At 43.7% G+C, this 19059-nt stretch overlaps 1 protein-coding gene across 2 annotated transcripts in view; it reads right to left on the bottom strand.

Annotated features, from left to right (window-relative positions):
• Nucleotides 1-3056: 3056 nt before the first annotated feature.
• Nucleotides 3057-19059, bottom strand: part of ADGRD1 (adhesion G protein-coupled receptor D1) — a 123003-nt gene continuing 107000 nt past the window's right edge. For both annotated transcript variants that reach the window (XM_021543959.3, XM_021543961.4), the window contains 4 exons: nt 11820-11946; nt 10612-10653; nt 8675-8767; nt 3057-8033 (listed from right to left, as the gene is read on the bottom strand). In XM_021543959.3, coding sequence (XP_021399634.2) covers nt 7938-8033; nt 8675-8767; nt 10612-10653; nt 11820-11946 — 358 coding nt within the window. In that variant the 3' untranslated portion in view covers nt 3057-7937. The remainder of the gene's footprint in view (nt 8034-8674; nt 8768-10611; nt 10654-11819; nt 11947-19059) is intronic.

The following is a 19059-nucleotide window of genomic DNA, read 5'->3' as shown; positions in this document are numbered from 1 at the left end:
CTTGCCTCAGTTATGGGAATCTGTTCCCCTGCCCTTGCCTGTGCCCATTGCATGGTGCTGAGAGCAGAGAACTGAGCTCACTTAAGGGGCAAATAATAATAATTATTATTTATTGTTAGAAATTCAAAGCAGCTACTTCTACATTTGTGGCCTTGCTCTGTCTGTATGGGAGAAACACCTTCTGTAGGAACTGGCATCTTAAGAGCCCCAAAATCCCTCACATGACAAATTCAGAGTATAAAAGTAAATAAGGCAGCAAGAGGTGGTGTTCAGCCAGCAGCTGCCATTCCTAACACCAAGCCAGCCCAGAAGGAAGCTGGAGGCTCTCAGAGCAGGAGCCAAAAACAAGAGGGCAGGTAAGGGCCAGGACCAGAGCCCTCAGGAGGGCTGGGGTCGGTTCCAGCTGCTGAGACAGCTCTCAGGTGCCCCAGCCCCGTAATTTAATTGATGCTAATTGACTGCTCTTCAGGATCTCCTTCGCAGTGTCTGCAGAGGATGTTTTGAGAACTCTTGGCCAAGGATGGATTTCTGTATGTGAGTGTTTACAAATAAGCTGCTAACACCCCCTGGGCTTTAGAGATAGCCACAAACTCTGTTTTTCACGGAACCTCAGTCCCCCAGCCAGGCAGAACAGTGCCCTGAGCCCATGGTACAGGAGAAAAGGAAAATGCAGATTGCAGAAAGGGACATTTACAGTATCTGAGGGAAGTTCTGGCAAGAACAAGTAGGAAAGACCTGAGGACTTAAATGAGCTGAAAAGGTATTTATGGGAAGGGAAGTAATCAACTTAAGAGAATGAAGAGGGAGCAAGACCTGTGACATATTTGATTGCCAGGAACAGAGCCCAGCTGCCTTTCACATCCCAGACAAACACAGTTTGACTTGCAATTGCTTTCATTTCATAAAACCCACCATCTGTAGGGAGAGAAAGCAGAAGGTCAAAGTGGAGGTAAAATAACCTCTTCCCTATGCCAGTCCCAAAAATTAATCTTGCAAAAGCAGCAACCTGTACACCATGTAGGAGGCAGTTGCCTGTATTTTGTGACATCTGTTCTAGTCTCACTTGAATAGATAATGCCAGACAGGTGAAACAGAGAAGTTAGGGGAATGACTACACAAGTAATGAAAAATAAAATTGTTCTTCAAGGATTGTGGGAGGCATCTAGTGGTAGTGATGCACCTAAAGAATGTTAATTGCCAAATAGATAACTGGATTTCGAGAGTTTGAAATGTGCTTATTTTTAAAGGTCGTGAAAGGTCAGCTCTAAGTTCTTCTTTTCTCACTGGGAAGATGCAATGTCTCACAAATTATAGTACACACAAAGAAAGCAGAGTTGAGCTGTTTTGTGCTTCCCAGTGTGCATTTCTTGTGGTGTCATTACCGAGGCTGTTATCTGAAAAAATAGCTCTATGAAATGAAAAGCTCTGATATGGAGGAAGAAGATTATCTCTCTTTCCCTGTTAAATTACTGCACTGATGCACAGCCAGAAGGGACTGTGTTTTTCTTGCAGTTAGATGTTCACAGGACCAAACATTTTCCTAATGAGAAGAGGTTATTAGAAGCTGCTGTGCACAAGGTTTTGTTGTTGGTCATTAAGAGTCATGGGCACCGTGAGAGCTGCAGGGAGGTGTTTCAGAGCGATGCAGACACGTGTGAGCCCTGCAGACGGATTCCAGGAGAGGAACCTTGCTGCAGCCTGAATGCAAAGCTGCTGCTTTCAGTCCTGGAGCAGGACCAAAGGCCTCGTCCTTGCCTCAGGCTCTCTTAGAGCTGCCTCAGGCAGGGCTCTCCTGTGTGCCAGCACCTGTGGGACTTTGTGACACCTCTGAGCTCTGCCGTCAGCCCAGCCCCAGAGCAAAGCCGTGGCTGCAGCGAGTGCTGGGCTTCAGGCTCCTCCTGCCCATTCCTTTCATGGCTCTAGGCTGATGGGAGACTGAAAATAAGTGTGATTTCGGGAGTTTGTTTGGCTTGAACTGCTGTGGATTCAAAGGGAAACTATCCATAGCAGTGGCTTTTTTGGAGTCATGGCACAACAATTACCCTTTCTGTCCAGTGAAATGCTCTTAAGTGGCTCCCCTGATCCAAATAATCTCTGCTCTTAAGACAGCAGAGCACAGCATGAATTATTTTCTTCTGCAGCACAAATTATCCTGCACTGGCTGTCCAAGACAGACTATTCAGCAAGTATAAAACAGGAACTGAATTTGACAGAAATGCCTTCAGACAGCCTGAAAGCATCTTTCACACTGTTTTTCCATCTACGTCGTAGAATGCATGCAGAAATTAATTCAGAAATCCAGATTTGTGACACTCTGGGTGATTCCTGCTCCCCTACTGAAAAAGCCAGAAGAAAACCCCACCCTGCTGCACTGGGGTGGGTTTTTGTCTGTGACAAATGCACTGGCATCTCTTTTCTATGGTTGTTCGTTGTCCTTGGTGGGTCTGGGGGAGAGGAAGCACCTTGGCTTTCAAGGACTAATTCTGAGATACTTTTTGCATGCTTTATGTTGGTTTGACAGGTAAACAGGCAATGTGTTCCACTGACTACACATTGGAGAGTTTAATGCATAATATATAATCTAAATGCACAATGTTGTGCTCACCACAGATAATTTTTTATCAATTATGCTTTTTGCTGCTGCTGCAAAAAGCTGTCCATGCAAAGATTCACAGCTGCTAAGCTTCAGAGCCTTCAGCATCCCCCACAGTCCCCAGCACAGAGGGTGAAAGGCCCACAGGCTGGGGTGAGGACTGAGCTTTGCCTTTTTTCCTCTATGAACACATGCTCATGTGTTCCCCCGTCATTTTGTTCTTTCCTTTTAGAAATGGCTAAATATGACAAATTAGTGACACATGACTGGCTAAGTGAGAAGACATCACATCACAGACGAGTTACATTTAGTTGACCTGTGCAGAATCTGAAACAAAAATACCTGAAGGAAACATTCTATAATCAACATAAAACAAATTGTAAGTTGTCTAAAGCCTACTATATAGGGCTCAAGTTCTCCAAGAAGCATTTGATATTTGCCTAATTTGGGATACTTTTAGAGAGTAAAAAACTTGGTTTTGTTTTATTCTGCATTTTCCTCCAGAACATTATGAGCATGAACTAAAACTAGGGTTTTGCAATGGCAGAGTTGCTAACTGTGCTGGAGTTTTGGTGTGGTTTTCTGTGTGTATATGTTTTGGATTGGGTTTTTTTTGTCTTGAACTGTTTTATGCTTTATTCTCTGTTTGTGAGCAGATATCAGCAAAAGCTTAGCTTGGAGAATGCTTAAAGGAGCACATAGAGTGCCCAATCAAGCCTGATTTTATTCAATAACAACAGATAATAACAGGGGTGAGAGAAAATGTCAGTTTTGCCTTTGGTGCAGGTGAGTGGGTGAGCTCCAGGGCAGAGCTCAGCCGTCCCCTGGGAGCGAGTGATTCTGCCGTGTGTCAGCACCTGGGGAGAATGCTGATGTCAGGGCACATTTAGAGCTGTAATCATCCTTGACAAGATGAAATATGGCCTCTGAATTCCAAGAACATATGGGATTATTGAGAAGGAAAATGGTGTGAACAAGGGCAATTATAGCAATAACTATCCATGACACACTACATGGAGTCAGCCAAGCATAACACAGATATAATGAAAATATTTTTAAAGGCAAACATGATGTAAGCCAGTGCCAAAATGATCTAATTTATTATTCTGTCATGAATGATAAATGTTAATAACCTCTGTGTTTCATAAAATAGCAAAAAAGCTTTCTTTTACGTATGACTTGCTACATTATTTTAAAGGATACAAAGCAAAGAAGGTTTATTGAAAGAGGATGAAAAACCTTTCTCATCTAAATTCTAATCTTTAATTTTTCAGCATATAATTGCTCTTGTTATTTTTCCACACCACACCACACCTGCACACCTAGGCAGCAGAGAGGAGGCAGCTGGCAGTCTGTTAATCATCACAGAACGAGCTCTAACCTTGAGAAGGAGCTGCAGGACTGCATCCCTGTGAGGAGACCGACGTGTGACGTTTCTGGACTTGCAATATCGTTGTCACATAAAAGTGTAAGAGGTATAAAGTTTTCAGGCAATAAGCACTAGTTAAAACCCATCACTTCTGACCTGCTGTGGGCTGAAACCATTCCCAGAGCCAAAGCTGCAGTCACAGGCACTCAGGCAAGGCTGCCCTGGCTCTGCTCTGGTTGTTCTGAGAGCCAGGAGTTCTCCCTGCAGTTATCCTCTGGGTATAAAGTTTAACAGAAATACTGCCTGCACATTACCTCAGCACCCTGCCAGACAGCAGGTCTCTCACAGGATGCATAATTGCTCTGATGTTTAATTGCAACAATAGCACTGATGGGGAACCTTCATTGTTATGCTGTTGTTTACAATCCATATCCATAGCAAAAGAATCGTTTTAACAAATACAGAGTCCTTTTAGGAAATTAAGATTTCTTATTTATTTGATGGGGAAAAAACAACAAAACTAAATTATTTTACTAATTACTGGCAAAGTCATTCTTGCTACATTACCTATTTTTAAAACTCACATTTCATTCAATTAAGATTTCATACTGTTGACAAAATGATGCTGTCCAAAAAAAAAATATTGTAATAGCTGCTATATACAAGCCCATAAATAAATTGCAAGATTTTCAAGCTTCAAGAGACTGAGGACAGAAAGAGATTGTTTAAAGATTAATTTGAACATTTCTTATTCAGTACATTTGCTGCATTCAGTACCAAGAAAAACACTTTGAATCAAACAAAAAGAATGGCTATCGATGGCAACAGAACACGTTTGTACTTTGAGGGGATTTTTACCAGTTTATCAAAACCAGAAGCAGCGCCATGCCCAATGCAGTGTGATAAATTCATGCTCCAAACCTCGTGGGCCATGAACAAAATAAAACTGCTTCATCCCAGCCCCGTTCAGGTGCAGCAGGACCCTGCACGCTCAGAGCATCCCAGGAGACACTGGGTCATCCCTCACAGCACTGCCCCGTCCCTTTCCAAAGTATAAAACCAAACATGCTTTCATGCTTGACTTAGGTTTGGTGAACAATTTCAAACCAGAGCATGCCTGATGAGAAACTGCCTCAGCCTGTTGTGCCACTGTCATTCTGCAGTGTCAGGGGTACATTTCTTGTTGGGGTTTTTTCCAAAGGGACCTTGGATGGTCACAAAATGACCAATACAGCACAGGAGGAAATGATGCAGGTAACAAAAATTGTGCAGAGGGGAAAACTCTTAAAAATTAAGATTTAAAATAAAAAAAAAAAAAAAAGCTTTTATATGTTGTCTGGTTCATTCACAGAACTTTGTGCTATAAAACAATGATTAGAAAATTATCAAGGAGGGTTTCAATCTATATTTGTGGTCACAGTATAAAAAAGCCAAAAACAAACCAAAGAAACAAACCAGAGCAAAAATAACTCATATGGTCCAGTATAAAAAATACGCTTAAATACATTGTCTGCACACAATACAAACTCTGAACACTGTTATCACAGTACTTTTCTATTCCATCTCCTCTGTACATCCCAAAGGCTCTGTCTACGGGGTCTTTCAGGGAAAAAAAATAATTTTCAGGCCAAGAAAAGCCCAAATATTTGCACAGCTGTAAGATAGAACAGTGCAGAAAAGGTTAGGAGAAAACCATACAGAAAAGCCAAAATAAAGACACAGCCATCTACATATTTAGCTTTTACTGACCCTCTCTTTGGAGTTAGCTGTCAACAACTGGAGTTATTTAGCATTAAGAAACATGAGATTAAAGCCGTGGATTTCATACCTGTAAATGTGTGATGTGCAGTTCTGCTCTGTTCCAGCTGCAGGAATCCAGCAGAGACCTGGTGTAACTAAAATCATTTCTGTAGAATGTTTTGAGCTGTAAGCTCAACAAGCTTGGGTGGACTCTGGGCTCCCAGTTTGGGGATCACACCCAGGTGTGGGAAGGAGAAAAGGCAGGAAAGACTGAGCCAAACTGAAACAGATCTTTTTTTTTAGTGCAGGAAGGAAATAGGAACAAAACTTGTTTTGGGCCAAACAGAAATTAAATGCATTGAGTTTTTCTAAACTTTAAATGAAACACTTCACTAAATTCAGTCATAATTGGTGGATATTTCCTGTTCCCTAAAGATTAATTTAATTTCATTTTACTTTTTTATAAATTTACTATGCAATAAAAAATTTCCACTTTGCATATTAGAGTGTAAATACCTTTTCTATTAGAAACAAAAAACACTGTGACCAGGAATGGTCTGAGCTGCAGAATACACAAACATTTCATTAAGGCTAAAAAAACCCAACACGAAGCACCTTATGAAGAGGTGAGGTTGAAGAGTTGCATTTTCTGCCTGTTGCAGTACTTTGGGAGCCCAGTGGCTCAGGACAGTGAATTACCTGCTGACCTCTGCAGAGCAGTGCTGGGAGGGCTGGGGTCAGAGTGTGGCTGCAAAGGCTTTGTGGAGCATCCTCACCTCTGGAAGTGGCTCTGGGGTCACAGGGTGGCTGCAAAGGCTCTGTGGAGGATCCTCACCTCTGGAAGTGGCTCTGGGGTCACAGGGTGGCTGCAAAGGCTCTGTGGAGCATCCTCACCTCTGGAAGTGGCTCTGGGGTCACAGGGTGGCTGCAAAGGCTCTGTGGAGGATCCTCACCTCTGGAAGTGGCTCTGGAGACCCTGAGTAAGTCCCAGAGCAGGGCTCTGACCTCTGCCAGGGGTTAAGCTCTGCTGGGCTCCAGCTGGGAAGGTGCACGTTTGGCACAGCAGGGGTGGCCCTGCCTTGTGCTCCAAACACCACTCTGAGACCCTACAAAACACTGCTCAGAAAAAAAAAAATTACAGTGCTTTTTCCCTCCTTAAAGATAGTTCATAGCAGTACTAAAGCAGAAGCTACTAAATGCTGAGCAGAGTCTGAAACCACCAAAAGGGACTGCAGAGACCTGTTTAAAAGCTGTCTGCAGGAAACAACACAGACTCGTTTGTAGGCTGGCTGTCTTCACAGTATATCAGTGTCTTACATCTTTGTGGCAGCAATTCAGTGAAATGACCAGCAAAAGGAGCAGGGTACGTCACAGCTCCAGGGCTTGATTTCTAGAAGCCACAGTGAGTTTGCAAAATGCACCCAAAGGAGAGTGGATGATTGCATCCCCGAGCTGCAGGGGAATAATTGAATAATTTGTATGACAATGTGTCAGCAGACACACATCAGCAACAGAGGGGCTGTGGGGCTGCTCTAGGACAGCCACAGCCAGTTTTGCCTCTGATGATAACAGGGCAAGAGGAAGAGCTAAAAATACGACCAGGCCACATTCAGGAGATGTACAGCTTACAGGTGCTGTTTATGTGCTCGTTAGCTTTGCCAACCCACACCCACCTTGGAAGTGGGGAGCTGGAACCTGCTCCTCCCTCACGTCCTGGCTCCCTTGTAGCATCTAGTTAAACACCACACCACGTATTTTGAATCAACTTCACTTTGATAATTCTGTAAGGTAAAAAATGTAAACAGAGAGAGCACAGCAAGTCTGGAATAGTCTCATTACAACATCACAATGGGAAACATTTCATTTTAGAGCATAAAAATCCATATTTTCAGAGGTATGTTGCTTTCCCTCAGTTCTGGGAGCTGGAATGATTCAGAGAGCAAGAAGCCCTTCTTGCATACCTAGACTTTTCATCATTGGTGACAAAACCATCCAGTGTATATTTGTGCTGGTCATTTTTACAGATACTGCTAGTAGCCAAGTGCTAGAATGTGTTACAGTTTTGAAGGCAAGCAATGAGGGCTATTTACTCAACAAAACAATGGCAATTCCCAATTCATTAGGCAGTGATTAAAAACCCGGTTTTCTACTGTTACAGTGAGAAAAAGCTGGTGGACACGGGGTCGGAGGTCCTGAATGTGTGGCTTGATTTTCTCTGAGGAGCTGCTGTTCCTGTCAGACTGCTGATAAATCAATGCGGTTTGCTGAATTGGTGCTTTTATCCCAGGTGTTCAGCTTCGTGGGAGTTGTGCCTGGCCTGTTCCCAGTCATCTGGAAAATAAAATAGTATAGAAAATCGATTTATTTATTTGCCAAGCCACTCTTGCCTGGATGAAATAAAAGCTTGAAGGCATCTATTTACATTACAGTGTTCTCACAGGGTCTTGAGAGCATATGCCAAAAGGATTTTTAAACAGTTATTTCCAGGATCTAAGGTGATTGGCAACGATCACTTAATAACACCTATCACTTCAGATGTCTGGTTCTTTATAAAAAACAAATGTCTCCTGTCTCAAGACAATCTAAGGAGAGCTAGAAAAGGATATTCACGTGCTGGCTTAAATGCAAGAATGCCCCATCAGAGAGCCACCATCATCAGAGCAATACATTGCCAAAGTGCTGCTGGAATGCAGAAGTCCATTGTAATTGGTGGGAATAGCCTTATTGAACCATATCCAGAGCCCACAAAGCTGTTTCCTTTATTTGATCATTTCCCAGAAGGCAGAGTTGCGTCCTTTGCTTTCAAAACAGAAATTGAAGCTGCAACTTCATGCTTGCTGGTTCCACCTGTCTGCACCTTGCATTAGGCTGGTACTAAAAATACCCATGGGCCTGCTCTGTTCTTTCCAACAGAATTTATTCTGGAACACTCTCAAATACAGTAGGGAAAAGAAAAAAGGAGCAATACTTACAATGTCTGAATTGAAGGGCTTCACATTGATGTTGCGTGTTGAACTGCTGGTGAGGGACCAGACCTTGGTTTTGTGCTTAAAGGCAGCTCTAACCTTTGGCAAAAACAGTGAAACCAGTTGAAAAAGTTGTGTTTATTTTCCCAGGTGCAGCCTGCAATCATTTCCCCTTTTTCCTTCCTCCACACAAATGTCACTGTGCTATTAAACAACAAACAGTCCACCCCTACATTTTTCTTTGTCTTTATGGACTTTTGACTTGGAAACTTTCACATTTTCTAACTAAATACAGAGCCCCAGGCTGGAGCACGAGGTGCCCCATGCAGGCAAGGCTCTCCCTGGGCTTCACACAACCCTGAATATCCAGGTGCCAGCAGGACAGAGAGCAGCTGCCAGCCTGTTGTAAACCGAGTCATTGAAAGATGCTGGATGAAACTCCCTGGAGATGGGGCAATATTCTTCACCAAGGTGAAAATCAGCTGCAGAAAAGACAGATGGTGGGACAAGCAGGTGAGATTTGCCAAGGACTGATGGCTGGGAGTGACTGGTGTGCAGATCAAGGACAGTTTTTCAGACCATCTTGGACCATTCTCCTGTGATTCTTCATAATACCAGTGCATTTCTTTTTCACCCAGCCACTTCTATACCCAGTCTATAGATGTTTCTTGACAATGTCTGAGTTTTACTTCTCAGAAAGAAATTCTCAAGGATTTCTGCTATTTAGCTAAAGGAGTATTTTAGATATGCACAGCCTATGAAGGAGCCAGTAAGCCCTGCTCTCCAAAAATGACAGCTCACATCAGCTGTGTGGTTTTTGAGGATATAAATTCTGAAAAGTTTCTGAAATTAATTTCTCATGGTTCTGGAAAAAATGACAGCAGTTCAAATATTTGTATTTGATATAAAACATTTGAAACTTGAAAATTTCTAAGCCTGGGGGAGAATAGAATAAAGAAATATTTTTCCTCCCTACCTTTAACCTGCCTGCTAAATTTTAGTTGATTTCTATAAAGATCAAGAGTTTCACAGTCGGACCTGACTCTCCAAGCTGATTTTGGCAGGGATCACATCAGTGAATGCTCTGAGCTGGAATAGGTTGGCAAATATTAATAAATAATAATTTCTCTACAGAAGAGCTGGAGTGCTGCTGTTGCACAGGAAACAGCAGCAGGTTATGGGGCACAGCTACTCATTAACAGCCAGGAAAAAGATCTGTGGGGAACCAAAGCTCCGAGGGTCTCCACTGAGCATTGCGCTGGCAGGTGCTGGAAATGGCTCTCATAAAACCATTTATTTCAGTAATACTTGTTGCTGAGCATTTTCTGCTATCTGCCACACGAGGAGAGGATGCTCCAAGCCAAATTTACATCAGCCTTGTCTTGGCTTTATCCCAGTTCCTCTAATGCAGCCTTAATGCAAAAAAGATGCCTCAGTCCCCTGTGAAAAGCTGAATTCCCACCAAGAAAAATACCTGGAATATCTTCTACTCACTATGGCTTCCCATTAAGGACTGCATGAGCAACATCCAAAAGTATGTTTCACTGAGAATAATACTTATTTTCCTCCCTGGGACTGCAGCTGTGACAGAGCCCCCAGCAGGGACTGCCAGATGCTGCTCCCAGTTTGAAGCATCTCCTCCTCCCAGGCAGTCCGTGCCTGCTCAGCCCCTCCAGATCCCAGGACTCTACTCTTCTGACTCTTGAACTGCTCCTCTTATCTTGGTTCTGTGTCTCCAACCTTTCTTATGCTAATTAAAACAAATGTCAAGCATGGGTAAAAATGCTGCAAGTCACAAAGCCAGAGGAGTCATGGATTAATTAAAAGAAAAAGGAAATCAGTGACATAGCAGGCAATGATAATGCAGAAAATCTGCTCTTGCATCACACTTATGTTCATTGAATTTGGTAACACCAGATTTATTAACATGATTGATTTCATACCTCTGAGTTCAGAAGACAGTGAAACAGGAACATGAAAAATCCCTGAAAAAGGGGAAAAGGGAAAAGGGTGAGGTCTTGCTGTGAAAAATCAAATTCAATAATGTGTTTCTCTCAGTATGTACAGAACAGGCATCGGGCAGCTGGAGCCCTGTAAATATCTGAGTGCACTAAACCAGAGTGTCCCAAGTGAAACCTGCAGCATTAGGTTACTGTGGGGCTTGGAATTATTCCTGCAAAACTTTCCTAAACTTTGCTGTACTAAAGGAAAAATCTGGCTGAAAATATGCAGAAATTCTTGTTTCATGACAACAAGAGAACTTTTTGCTTGTGGTTGCAAAGACCAAGTAGAGGGAAATGCTCTTAGGGGAACACCAGGATTTTTCAGGTCAGAAAAGCAAGATATTAGCACTAGGAGAATTTTCACAGCAGAATTTTGCTATCTTTGGGCTTTTAGTCCAATGCAAAGTGAAAAGCCCTCATCCCTTTCCTTCACAAAACAATTTTATTTTCCTGGCAATAGTATTTAGCACCAAGAACACTGTTTTACTATTTTTGTATCCTAGTGCTGTTTGTTTCCAAGACAAGAAAGGATTTCCAGGAGATTGTTTTTTCTCCCTCTCTGTAAGCACTGTTTGGGAAAGAACTGTAACACGCCTATAGGGTTATGCCTCTGCTGAAATGTCTGCTTAAAGCTAAGCAGATGTTTACATTCCTCCCTGGACAGAGCTGTTTCTCTGGATTGCTGTGCCAAGGAGATGAAGGCTGAGTTTCCTGCATGCAGGAGTTCTGTACAGCACAGGGAATAGCTCCACTTTTGATCTTGCCCATATACTTCTGTTTGCTTTCATTTAGTCTCAGTAATGAAGCCTCAAACTGGCATTGAATAATTGGCCTGGTATCTCTACTGAAAAATCCTGCCTGTGGTACACAGTGTCGGAAGAATGGATTTCATTTCATTTCTGAAGCTCAGTGCTGTCTCATTTATTTAATTATTGCTGCTGGAAACAATAAGGAGTGGGATACAAGTTCTGTTCTAACGAAGACAAGCAATTGCCAGCACTCTGTGCTTAGTACAGAATTAAAAGACAGAGGAAGGAACACCGAATAAAATGCAATAAACATAAACATGTGAAGACATTACTAATGATCCATTTAATTGGATCTCGGAAGCACTTCTGTAACCATAAATTTTCCAACTAGGTACTTACCTGTAGTGAATTAAAAACAGCAAATATATACTGAAATACTAAAGCGTGGGCATTGACAGCCAAAATACCAAAGATCCATGAGCTCCCCAAGATGGGTAAGAGAACAGCCACGGCTTTAGCTGTTAGTCTGTAGGAGAAAATGAAAATAGGAAATTGTGGTCAGACCATTAAAGAAATGTCAGCCTCCACACCAAGGAGCTTATCAATTATGTTCTCACAGCAAGGCAGCAGACAGAACTCTTCTTTACCATGAAATTCTTTTAATGGGAAAGATTTTAATTATTTTTTCATCTGTGGAAATAGGGATAACAGAGCACTGGTATCACACAGGATAAATAGAGATGGCGAGTCAGAAACTGAGGGAGCAGGGAAAGAGATCTGGGAGACGGTCATAAAAATACTGCAGTAATATCTTGAGTTTACAGAGAAGTTTGTTAGTGGGCAGCCAAGTGCAAGAGTCAAAAACCAGTGAGCACTGCACACCCAGGTCACAGCCTGGGCAGCCCACACACTTCCCTGTGTGGGTCTGCCACACTGTGCTCTCCCAGAAAACTCATCACTCCTCAGGGAAACCTTTCTTGCCATCCAGGACCTGCTATTTGATAAATGCCAGGAGCCATTTCCCCTGCAAGGAGGAACAGCTGAACCTTTGCACACCGGGCACATTTCCAGGGACAGCTCTCAAAGGAGAACTCCTCCTCCTGGCCAGCTGAGAACAGCTTCAGCAGCACAAGACAAAAAGCACCAAGAAGGGACCAGTCCCCACTGGGAGCATGGCCCAAGATGTAATCCCAGCTTTCAGCACTGCAAACACTTAGAGAGCTCCTTTTGTAGCCCATGGGATTCATGCAGAATTATCAAATTAAGTGTTTAAAATATCAGTTAATTCAGTCTATGGTGCAATTACAGATAGAGGAGCCAAGGAGCAGAAAAGAAACAGGGGTAGTGAGAAACAAAAAGTCAGTCCCTGCTTGCTAAAACCATGAGTTTTAAAAATGATCAGATTTCTATTTAGATGGGAGCCTATGAAGGGAAAAAGCTGCTTCAGGAAGAATAATGTCCTGATTGTGCCTTGTGACCCCTTGTACAGATTAAAGCACACATTGAGAGAAGTGCACAAAGCTGTCTGACAGGAGACTGCTTGTAATTACAGCAAACACAAAACAAATGATCATTTTGTACGACACAATTCAATGAAGAAATCTTTTAATTAAACTTAGAGACAAGATGTCTTGTTCATTTCTGTGACCTGAGCACACACCATCATATCAACTAAAAGTGCATCATGAAGTTTATAGGGAAATCTGGGACAGGGAAGCATCGAGATTTTTTTTTCTGTTTTGGTTTGGGTTTTTTTTCTGTATTGATTCATATCTCTGTATGCTCAGTCATGAATATTTCTGCATAATTCAGTCTAATTCTTCAAGGAATTTTTTCAGTCAGAAAATGAAGGAATATCTTAAAGCTTGAGATCCTATTTAAATTTTAAAATGCATTTTAAAAGATACAATTTTTAAACAATTTATACAAGTTTATTTTTGTGAATCAAATGTGCTTTGGGTTTTTTTTTTTTCTCTGATAGGATTAAAGATCCTCCCCAAACTCCAAGATAAAATGTGCTGCAGTGGCGACCTGCCAGCAGAACAGCTCTTGCCATGGGCTTTGTGCAGGAGGAGCTGTGAAATGCCACTGAGCACTCAGGAAAATGCAGTGTGCAGGATCAGGAGCTGGGCAGGCCAGTGAGCACCTGGGGATGGAGCAGGACCCTGGGAGGGTTCAGGAGTTTGAACACCTGGGGATGGAGCAGGTACCCCCAGGAGGGTTCAGGGGTTTGAACACCTGGGGATGGAGCAGGTACCCCCAGGAGGGTTCAGGAGTTTGAACACCTGGGGATGGAGCAGGTACCCCCAGGAGGGTTCAGGGGTTTGAACACCTGGGGATGGAGCAGGTACCCCCAGGAGGGTTCAGGGGTTTGAACACCTGGGGATGGAGCAGGTACCCCCAGGAGGGTTCAGGGGTTTGAACACCTGGGGATGGAGCAGGTACCCCCAGGAGGGTTCAGGGGTTTGAACACCTGGGGATGGAGCAGGTACCCCCAGGAGGGTTCAGGGGTTTGAACACCTGGGGATGGAGCAGGTACCCCCAGGAGGGTTCAGGGGTTTGAACACCTGGGGATGGAGCAGGTACCCCCAGGAGGGTTCAGGGGTTTGAACACCTGGGGATGGAGCAGGTACCCCCAGGAGGGTTCAGGGTTTAACCCTCTGCAGCCTGAACCAGCAGGGATTGCCACACCCAACACAGCTCCACTTGCAAAGCTGCCTTCATCAAAAAACACCTTGTTTCCTTTTTCTCTTTTGTTCTCAAACTCTCTGGTTTCATAAAATTTTCAGTTTGGAATATAATTTTCCTCAACTATTTTGCTGCCAAAAATGTTATTGTTTCCCTTTGAGTCAGAGCATAAAAGGCTTCATCTGATTTGTAGCTGGGGGCAGAATAGTCAGGCAATTTTCAATATTTTCAAAACCATTCTTACAGTTTGGATTTCCAGAAGCCTTTAATATTGAAAATTACTCATATAATTTTAAAAATCAGGTTTTAATAAAGATGGCTCTTTATTGAGCCCGAAGTTCAGCACATGTGCAGCAGACTTCCATAATGAAAATGAAAATACAACCCAGATGTGGAATTTTCCATGCAAAAGTATTAATGTTTCATGCACACTCTTTTAGAAAAACAGCCATGTAAAGGTGAAATTCATTTAAGACTGAGGGTCAGCTCTGCCTATGATTCTCTTAAATCTCAGAAAGACTTTTTTGAATTTTTCCCTAGTTATTGCATAGCCTTCTATGCTTACATGTTTGGAATTTCATCCTCGGTAGGAAATTATTAATTCAAATTGTTTATGAGCTTTACCTACCAATCAAAGGACCCAGCTCTATGATTCTTGGAGCTTTTTTTATCTTCTTCCACTTACCCCTCCCCTTCCTACCCTTACTCCATTTTAATCTTTGAACTTTAAAAAAGAAAAATACTAAATGTAAAGTGCTGCTTCAGAATGCCATTAAGGTAGCAAGGTTAAAAAAATCATAGAAATACAAAAGTTAATGTTCCACTAGGTGCATTAATTCTGACACACTGCACATACTTTATTCATTTTTTTTATTCCAGTTTTTCTTTGCTACATGAATATTTTAGTAGATTAGTTCTAGTACACTAAGATATAGAGCACAATGAAATAGATGTTTTTGGAGAAGGAATTCTTCCCCATGCACGACTTATGCTGTGCAATAGTCACTAGCATCAATGGAGCTTTATATTGTCCATAAAATTGGTGACATGAAGCAATAATTTGGGGCAGGGGCTGTGCTTACTTTACAGGCACTGTGGTTCAGCCCCACCAGGACTTCATAAACCTTGCTAGAAGCTTTTTTCTTGTGCCCAAATGTGTCAGAAAACAGAGCAGCCACCTAAATTTCTCCCGAGCGCCCCTTCCATGCCCTGGCCTTGGCAGTTAACAGCCTGTTTCTCACACACATTTCCAAAGCTCAGGTATTGTCACTTTCCTGCAGTCCAATAGTGCCAAGTCTGGTGAGATTTTGTCTCTGCAGCTAAACACAACTGAAGGATCAGTCCTGGAACTAATTCATTTGGAACAAAGCAAATCCAGCACAGAATCCCCTTTCTATTGTTACACTTTGCCAAGATTTTTTTTTTTTTTTTGGTTGGTTGGGGTTTTTTTTTAGGTATATACCTGTCATTACTTAGACAAGTTCTGGAAAACACAAAAATACTCAAGAGTCGGATTTAATTTGTACACCATGGGAATATGGAGAAGCCTTTGGGAGAGGATTAGCTGTCCATAGCTTACCTGTGAATTCCGCCGTGGCCAGGGCTGCTCACACCCTGCCCAGCACCTCCCGTCCTCAGCCAGAGGCTGCGGCAGCTCTGCCCTGCCAGGAGCGCCGGGGCAGGGCTGGGAGAGGTTTGTGAGCACCAGCCCGGGCCAGCGCCCGCAGCTGTGCCAGGTCCTGTGAGATCAGGGGCTGCTCTGCAGCTGTGCCAGGTCCTGTCAGCTGTGGGGATGTTCTCCAGCTGTGCCAGGTCCTGTCAGCTGTGGGGCTGCCTGGCAGCTGTGCCAGGTCCTGTGAGATATGGGGCTGCTCTGCAGCTGTGCCAGGTCCTGTCAGCTGTGGGGATGTTCTCCAGCTGTGCCAGGTCCTGTCAGCTGTGGGGCTGCCTGGCAGCTGTGCCAGGTCCTGTGAGATCAGGGGCTGCTCTGCAGCTGTGCCAGGTCCTGTCAGCTGTGGGGATGTTCTCCAGCTGTGCCAGGTCCTGTCAGCTGTGGGGCTGCCTGGCAGCTGTGCCAGGTCCTGTGAGATCAGGGGCTGCTCTGCAGCTGTGCCAGGTCCTGTCAGCTGTGGGGCTGCCCAGCAGCTGTGCCACATCCTGTGAGATCAGGGGCTGTTCTGCAGCTGTGCCAGGTCCTGTCAGCTGTGGGGCTGCCTGGCAGGTGTGCCAGGTCCTGTCAGTTCAGGTGCTGTGCTGCTCACCTGAGCATTTGTGGCTGAGCCCCTCTGGCAGAGAGCCAGAGTCCAGTTCCTTTGAAAATCCTCAATCAATTTTTCACAGACACCTCTGGCAAGAACAGCATTCACTTCCTCCATTAATTGCTAAGCTGTCCATTTAACACCCTTTCAATCTCCAGCTGGAGAAAAAATGTTTTCCTTCCCTTTTCCTGTTCTTAGGGTTGAACTCTATTTCCTGAGAAGTTAAACCTGGTTGATAGAGCTCTTTTCCCAACCAAATTTCTTCAACTGGCTTTTTTTTCAGTTGGTTTTGTTTCAGCACTCACTCAGGACAGGTTTTCAAAATCTTCTGTGTCCTGCTGGGTGACAGACTGTTAGGCAGCATTTTAACCCAGCTGAAATCAATCAGCAGGGGAAGGGAGGTTTTCTGAGCTGGATAATTGCCTCAGCTGTACCGCAGCCCCAGTGTGCAAGAAGCACAGGCTTCAGCACCTCTGAGATGTATTTTCATTGCCAACATCATCTGAAATCATTGCACAGTTACTGAAGCTACCAGGGACACTTTTCCAAGAGCACAGCTGGCCCTTCCAGTGCGTTGTGTTTGCAGTTGGTGTCAGCTGTGACTGTGCGATCGCTCCCTTCCCTCAGCTCCCTGTCCTGCCCCTGCCTGAGCACGCTGTCGAGATTCACACCAATGCAGAACGACCACACTGACACCTCACAGCAGAGAATGTCACTGCTTGCAGAAAGAAAACTTGATTACTTCTGTGAAGGGGACCCCTAATTCACAAATCTATGTTATTGGTTCTAATCCTTTTAAGACTTCCGACATCCACTTTTCTGTCTTGATGCCTGCTGAAGTAAGAACTAAATTCAGACCCATAAGCCAAGATTATATAATCATTGGAGAAAAGACTGTCTGAAAAAAAGCAGAATTTCTTCACCACAACTCACAGGACAAGGCAGGTCTTTTAACTTAAGTTTCTCTCTTGTTTCTTGAGCTCCTCTCTAGTCACTTCCAGCAGTACCCTTTGTGTTTTATATAAAAGTAAATAAATCCCCAAACCCATGACTAATATTTCAGACTCATGGCTGCAAAAAAATTAATTTAATTGCAATTTCCTGTTTGTTACAAGTAGTGTCCTAAGCTGGAATTGGAGAGATGCTGGGAAAGCACGTGTAGCAGCTCTGGCTGTGAATGAAAGTGATTTTCACACACAGCCTGTCTCCTGAGCTGGCTGCTGAGCCCTGAGGAGCAGAGCCCCAAGCACAGCCCCAGGAGCTCTGTGCTGTTCCTTCCTTACTCCGAGGAGCAAAACCAAGAGCTGCGGGCGCTGAGCTGCCACCAACACCAAAAGCACAAATGGAACAATAATGGTGACAGCTCATCTACTTGATGGCAGCAAATGGCAGAAAAAACACAGAACAATCTTCAGGGCTGATGAAGAGCCACTGAGTCCATTTGGGATCTAGAGGAATGAGCTCCCTTGCACTCCTCAAGGAAAAAACTGCTCTTTATTTGGAGAAATGCCCTGGGGGTGCTGAGCAGAGCAGCCCAAACTCAGCCTCAGAGCCAACCCCTCAGCCCCTTCCAGGCAGCAACCAATTTATGGCCACCCTGCAGGCAGGGGCATCAGAGCAGGGCTGGGGTGTTCCACCGAGTGAAAGTCAGCTCTGGACTCTGTCAGGTGCCTTGATCGAGTGGGTGGGATTTTCATCCTAAAAGGACACACCTGGATTTTACCTCTGCTCCTGACTCCAAGCAGCAGCTCATGAATTCCTGCAAATACACAGGCACCTCCTCCTCCTCCTCTTTGTCCTGGCTGCTGGCACAAGGAATGTACTTTAATCTGCACATACACAGCTGCTTACCTAATCTTGGGTGATTTCTAGGCAGAACTATAGCAAATTAAAGGGGAAAAAAAGACAAAACTAATAACTGCAGAGGCCATTTCCCATTTCCCAAATGTTATTTGCACTTTCAAAATAATGGTGTGAATCTGACTAAGACCCATTTACAGTCACTTCAGATCATTGCTTTCTTGTGGGTGTCATTTATAACCGAGGAAGAGGCTGCTAAATGAAAGCATTGCAGCTACAGAAAAAAATAATTCTAGGCTGCAACAGCAAATAAATTCAGATTGATTTTTATCACATGAGTGGGAAGGGAGGTGGAGGTGCTCCTCTTCTCACAGTTTAGCAGTCTGCCCTCTCACCACAGACCCTCCCAGGAAGGCAGATGTTGCCAAAGCAACATCTCTCACCTCCCACACGCCTTCCCAAAAACCTCAAACTGCCTTTAGGAGACACAGCATTTGCCCAGGACACGGGAGGCCTGGGTTCAAATCATGCTTTTGCCCAAGGGACTGCACTTTCTATTTTTGCAGGAAAGCATTTTGACTCCCTGCTTGATGCTCATTCTTGCCTGTTGAACCTGTCCCACAATTATATATTGAATAATTAAATATTGTCTGGCTCAGAGAGAGAAGGTGAGCTCCACAGATTAGTCACAAGGCACTCCCTGAGAGAGTAGAGTCCTACCTAATCCTTGCTTTATTAATATTGTTGAATTTATATTAAATATTCAGTAGAGCAGAGACTGAAACTCAAGTCTCACTTCAAATCCCCATCAAGCCAGACAAAATTAAGGCCATGACCAGAAATGGAGCTACCTTAGGAATTTTAATACTGAGAAGGCAACTCCAGGGGCTGCA

The sequence above is a fragment of the Lonchura striata genome, chromosome 15, assembly GCF_050655825.1.
Source record: "Lonchura striata isolate lonStrDom1 chromosome 15, ASM5065582v1, whole genome shotgun sequence".
Lineage (NCBI taxonomy): Eukaryota > Metazoa > Chordata > Aves > Passeriformes > Estrildidae > Lonchura > Lonchura striata.
This window is presented reverse-complemented; position numbering and strand designations above follow the sequence as displayed.